General features: G+C 43.0%; 2 protein-coding genes across 2 annotated transcripts; both read right to left on the minus strand.

Moving 5' to 3' along the window:
* Nucleotides 1–1,298: 1,298 nt before the first annotated feature.
* On the minus strand, nt 1,299–2,264 carry LOC110792201 (uncharacterized). Its single transcript, XM_021997013.2, has one exon. The coding sequence runs from the start codon at nt 2,262–2,264 to the stop codon at nt 1,299–1,301; it is 966 nt and encodes a 321-aa protein (XP_021852705.2).
* Nucleotides 2,265–5,328: 3,064 nt separating this feature from the next.
* Nucleotides 5,329–6,024, minus strand: LOC110792202 (uncharacterized). Its single transcript, XM_021997014.1, has one exon. It carries the CDS (start codon nt 6,022–6,024, stop codon nt 5,329–5,331), a length of 696 nt encoding a protein of 231 aa, XP_021852706.1.
* Nucleotides 6,025–6,316: the final 292 nt, after the last annotated feature.

Below are 6,316 nucleotides of genomic sequence, written 5' to 3' on the forward strand. Positions count from 1 at the left end.
CCTTCTATAATTGCTCAAGAATAGGGCCAGCATGAACAATGTCAAGCATGACAGTACTTCTATTACCAGCTTTGGTGCCCAGAAGTTTCTGATAATACTCTAAAAAAGCATTAGACACAGACTTGGGGTCACACACCCATTTACCATTCATGTCATGAATGGCATGGACAGTATTATGAATGGTTCTGGCCCGGATACTCTTATGTAACAAAGAACTATTCTCATCACCATCCTTAGCCCAGGCTTCCTTTGCTTTCTGTTTCAGAAAAGACATGTAAGCAGAATGCATGATCTTATATTTTTTTGCAGCTTCCACCTCTCTATCAGCAAGCACACTATCACTAGGGTTAGAGTGAAGGTCTTTTTAACATTTTTCTAGATCTTGTCTAGCTTTCAGATCATCAGCATGTATATCATTAAACCCTAAATTGTTTAACTCCCTAAACACTCCCTTCATTCTTTTAAGTTTTTGTACTACCTGATACATCCTGGTGCCAACAACTCCCTTTGACCAATTGGTCTTCACCAGATCAGTATAACCATCAGCATATTTCCACATGGCAAAATATCTAAAAGGCTTCTTTGCAATGCTATCAATAGGATAAACAGCAAGCACAATAGGGCAGTGATCATACTCACCCTCAGTCAAGAAACCAGCTTCTGCATTGGGGTAGTTCTGAAACCATAGGTCATTTGCCATAGCCCTATCAATTTTGGAAAACACCCTAGCATCTCCTGCTTGCTTTTTGTTCCAAGTGTAGAAATGACCAGCAGCTTTAACATCCTCTAGACCACATATATTAACACAGTTCCTGAAATCAACCATTGATTGGTGTCTAACAGGAGCATCAACCCTTTCTTCCACATTCAAAACACAATTAAAGTCACCCAACACCAACCATGGCCTAGACAAACCACTGCCAATACCACATAGGTCACTCCACAGTTCCTCTCTCTCTTTGCTATGGTTAAAAGCATAAACAAAGGTACAACCAAACTCCATACCACCACTCTTTGGGCACACTAGGCAATGAACCAATTGACTAGTGACCAACTGCACACTAAGAGTAAAAGAATTTGGGTTCCAAGCTAGTACAATCCTACCCCCTTTACTTTTACAACTATTGGTAGTGAAACACCAACCATTGAACATGTTCACATACAAGGTCCCCATTTTGGCACAAGGCACCTTTGTCTCAAGAAGACCAACTAACCCAGCACCATGAGATTGAACAAAAGCTCTCACCTCATTTTGCTTCCTCTGGGTGTTGATCCCCCTCACATTCCAACTAATGATTCTATCCATTGTTGCCAGGAGAGTCCCCTCTCCTAGAAACACCAGTTTGCATCCCCATCCTATCTCCATCATCACAATCCCCCACTCTATCCTTCCTTCCACCATCATCCATTGTGTTCTCCTCAGTTAACACATGAAAAGGGTTACCAGTAGGAATGATTGGGGCTCCCTGTGTTCTTCTCCTACTAGAGTGCACCACAGTGTGAAAACCACCATCTGCAGCCACCACTTCAGTTGAAACAGATGCAACAACAGTTAGGTCAGGTACAGCAACAGCAGGTGTAACAACAGCAGCAGCAGTAGGGACCACCTGCTGTCTAGGGACCCACACTCTTCTATTTCCTCCCTTCTTGCATTTTGTAGCATCATGTCCCATGATTTTGCATACAGAGCATACCAGTGGTCTCCATTCATACTCCACCTCCACCTCCACCAGCATTCCCTTCTCATTCACAAATTTAATCACATCAGGGAATTCCTGTTCAACTAACACCTCCACTTGCACCCTAGCAAACTGCAACTTATCCCTCTTTGCAGTTGCACTATCAACCTTCTGTAACACCCCAATTTTCCCCACTATCTTACTCAAACTCCTCTCCCCCCAATACATGAAACCCAGTCTGTGCAGCTTCACCCAGATAGGAACAGATCGAAGATCCTCCTTTGTGAAATCCATGTCTTGAGTCCAAGGTTTCAAAACAACAGGTTTACTATCAAAAAATGGTCTATTAAGTTTAAGTACAGCATCCCTCTTTTCCATCGTAGTAAATCTCACCAAGAACACCCCCTTTGCCCTCAAAACCACCTTATCAACTCCCATATTCCTCCAGATTCTTCGAACAAACCCCTCCATAACATGAATGGGAGGGTTCGCACCCACCACATAGCACATTACAGCTGAGTTCCAGTAGTCAATTTCCTCCTGAATGTCCTCAAGATCTATGGTCACATAGTCCCCTGTTTCCATGTTAATTAATCACCCCTTTAATTCATTGCAAATTTATAAAATTTAACCATGTTAACAATAATTGATTATGGAACTAATTAGAGGCTCGTAATACCACTGTTAGGTTATGACAAATATAAAACATATATTTCATGCCGAAAAATCATAAAGCCAGGAATCCAAATTAATTGTCACATAGTCAATTAGCATAATTTAGGATACATACATGTGAAGCGTGCCTTCCCTAGCTGCTCCCAAACCGAACAAGAACAAGTTTAGGACTCCAAGTGTCGTCCCTCCGTAGATAATCCACAGCACGTCCGGATCCGCCTTAGATTCAATTAACTAGAATATTATCTAAGGTTTTATGTTATTCGATAGCTTAATTATTTTGGCAAATTATTAAGTTATTTTAAAATTAAACTATATAAATACTTCTTGATTGTGATTTATAATTGTGATTATGAATCACCTATTTATAGGGAGGAAATATCGGACTTAGATTTCCACTAGGATTCAATTTACTAATTCGATTAGAATTCTAGTTAGATTAATCCATTAGAATTTAGTGTTTAATCAAACATTTAATTCTTGTGGAATTAGGAAATAATTAATCGAGCAATCCTAAACGACCAAAGATTCGTAGCATCGCACAAGCACAAACACACGCAGCCCACGAGGGGCACTGTGCCCGGCTCGGCCCAAGCAGCGCTGGCAGCACGCGGCACGGCTTTGGGCGCTGCTGCTGGCTTTGCTCGCTTGGCTCGGCTGGGCCTGCTGCCCTTGCTTCCTCGCTGCGCGGGCTTCGCTTGCGCGGGCCTGGCTTCGTGCTGGGCCTTGCGTCTAGCAAGCTCGTCCGATGATTATTTCGTACGTCGCGCTTCCGTTTCGTTTTCTGATTCCGGAATTCATTTGCGATTCGAACAATATTTAATATTTTCGATTCCTGAATTTATTTCCGTTTCGAACAAATATTTAATATATCCGATTCCGTAATTTATTTCCGATTCCGACAATATTTCCGATTCCGGTAATATTTCCGTTTCCGGCAATATTTCCGATTCTGGTAATATTTTCCGATACGTACCATGTTTTCGTTTCCGGCAACATCTACGACTTGGATAATATTTATATTTCTGTTACGACCCATATTTTCGTTTCCGGCAATATCATCGTTTCCGGATAGACTTAGCATTGAATGCATACTTGGACCAAGGGAATTATTTCCTTTAATAGTCATATGTTTAGACATGTCAATCAATTCATTCCAAGATTCTAATCTACTTTTATATTTTGTACTAGCATAAGCAGAAAGAACAAATTTTAAAGAGGGGGTAGTGTTTACCTCGACACACCATGGATAGCATGGAGGTCCCTTCCTATCATCTGGAAGTTGATGAAGGTGGGGTACCACATGACTACGATCCCACCGGAGAGTCCGTACGGTTCAGCCAGCACATAGTTCTCAAAGGGGGTCTTTCTCATCATTCTTTCAGTGTGTTTTGGGCTTGTTTTAGTTTCTGTGAGGATAAGGATTTGGGGAATGTGTTCCTTGTAGAGGTGTCGAATATTGGCTTGAAAACCTCGACGGGAAATTCCCCTGCAATTCCATGCTACAATAATCATCGGGTCAAGGATTTTGTGAGTTCGGTAGAACTCCTTGTACTTCTTCTGGGTGAGAGGGTCGATCTTGTCTATGAATTCTTGGCTCCTCTTGCTCCATAGGAACTTCTTCCTGACTAGAAAATCCAGCTCCATCTCGCAGTCCCCTTCCTCTATCTCCTTCACAGGGAGGATCTTGATTTCCACCTGGGTACATCCTCGGTTGTTGATATCACCATCAGTGCATTTGTTCCTTCTCCAAATGTCCCCCTGAGTGTGTTCCTTGCTGTCAACTACCAAGTTTTCCTCACTTGGGGTAGAATTGGGATTGGGTCACCCAGAAATTCCAATTCCGGTGGGAAGACATTCTGTCCCATTCTTGCCTCCTTGCTCTTCAACCACCACCTCACAAATTTTTCTAGAATTGGGGATAAAGCTTTCAGGGTTTTGAGGTCCGTTAAATGAAAAGGTATCATCATACCTCCTTTTTTTGGCGACATTTCCATGTTGTTGAAAGGGTGGTCTAACCACTGTGGTTCCAGCATAAATTGGCGTATCGCCGGCGGGTTCACATCTATTCATTGAGAGGGTGTTCTGAGTGTGAACCTCATGCTGTTCACGTGAAACTCCGAGTAGGTCAAAATCGGTGCCTCCTTGCACACATAGTGGTTGAGAGAGTATCTGCGGTGGGTTCGATGATTGGGAAAGGGAATTCGAGTGGGAGAGGTTGGAAGGGAAGAGTGAACTTGGGGTTTGGGGTGTAACGACTATAGAAGTATCGTTGGATGTATGGTGGTGGTTTTGTGAGGTTTGTTTCCTCCGAATCGCTTCCAAGATCCACCATTTGTTCTTCTAGAGAGTTTGACATTTTTGGAGAGAGGAGGTTTTTCTAGTTGGTTATTTTTTGAAAGGGGGAAGGAGGGAGATGGTAGAGAGGAGGAGGGTATGAGTGTGGAGTTTTGATCTGATTTACTTTTAGGTTTTACAGTGGATGAGAAGGTGAACGGTTGAATTTGAGTTGCTAGGATTGGTTGGGAAGATGGTGAAGAATGGAGGGTGGGGATTGGAATGGATTGAGAGATTATGATTGGTTTGGGAGGAGGTGGTAGTAAATGAGGAGTATGATTAACCGTGTTCTCTTCAGTTTCCAAACGGTTCAAATTATTTGGACTGACCTTGCTTCGAGCTTGGGAAATGGGCTTCTTCTTATGGGCCTTTGTAGTTTCTTTCTTTTCCAATTGGGCTGATAGCCTTGTTACAACCTTATGTACCAAGACCGTATGTTTCTTCAACGATCCACTTGTTTTCCTATTTTGTCCTTTTTGCGGTTGTCTCTTATCCCCTTTTTCTGTCTTCTTTCCATCTACTTTTTTGTTTCCTTCTGCTATTCCAGTTTTCAAACTTTTTTTGCTGAAAGTAGACTTATCAGTTGCTCCCTTCCTTGAGACATGGATCCAAGGGTTTCCCGCCTCCTCATTTGCACTCATTTCTTGAGTGCCACGTGTTGCACCGTTTTTTCAATGGTTGAGATTTGTTCTTCTTCATCGCCGTTCTTTTGCTCCTCTCTTTCCACTGGTCTCTTAGGGCATCTCTCCTTTCCATGGAAAATTGTTTTGCATACACAGTAAAATTGTGGGGTTTCTTCATATTGAATTCTTTGTTTGAATGCTCCTAACCACACATTCTCCTTCCTCTGTTTTGCAAGATCCAACGGAACTTGGATTCTTGCAAACCTGACTCTGTTTTGTTCTATTGCATTCATATCTGTTTTGATGAAACTTCCAATTTCGTTTGCAATTCTCTGCAAAATTGGTAATGAGTGGAACTCAATTGGCAGCTCCGGTAGTGATACCCAAATAGGGGCTTTTGAGATTACAGCTTGAGACTGTTTGAACCCCAGGGTCCATGGTTGCACAATTAGCATGTGACCCGCAATGAACCATGACCCATTTGATAGGATTGATTCTCTTGTTTCCTCTGTTGGCACAGACACGTTGTAGAAACCTTTTCCTAGCGCAATAAGTTGTAGGGGTTGTTGTAGCTTCCAGATTCTCTGAAGAAAAGTTCTTAGGAATTCCACCGAGAATGATTTCCCAATTACCTTGATGATGAGGGAGTGGACCCATGGTTCTGACAGAGTGGTGGCTTCAACTTGGTATAAGCTTATGAAATCTTCCATGGAGGGGTCATAGTTGGGTGGGGGGGGGGGGGGGGGTGGCGATTATCGATGCCAATGACGACAGGTTTTCGATGATGGTGGTGGTGGTGATGGGTAGGAAGGGATTGTCTTGGTTCTTTAGAATCGCGGCGTAGGATAGGTTTGGTTTTTTCAGGGTGGTTTTGGTAATAATTGGGGGAGGTTGGGGGTGGTTGATAGTGCTGGTGACAACCTTTGAGAACTTCGCTGGTTGAACGGTGGCCTCCGCGGTGGGATCCGGTGGCTGGGGGGGGGGGGGTCGCTCTCTCTCTTT

Source organism: Spinacia oleracea, chromosome 1 (assembly GCF_020520425.1).
Source record: "Spinacia oleracea cultivar Varoflay chromosome 1, BTI_SOV_V1, whole genome shotgun sequence".
Lineage (NCBI taxonomy): Eukaryota > Viridiplantae > Streptophyta > Magnoliopsida > Caryophyllales > Amaranthaceae > Spinacia > Spinacia oleracea.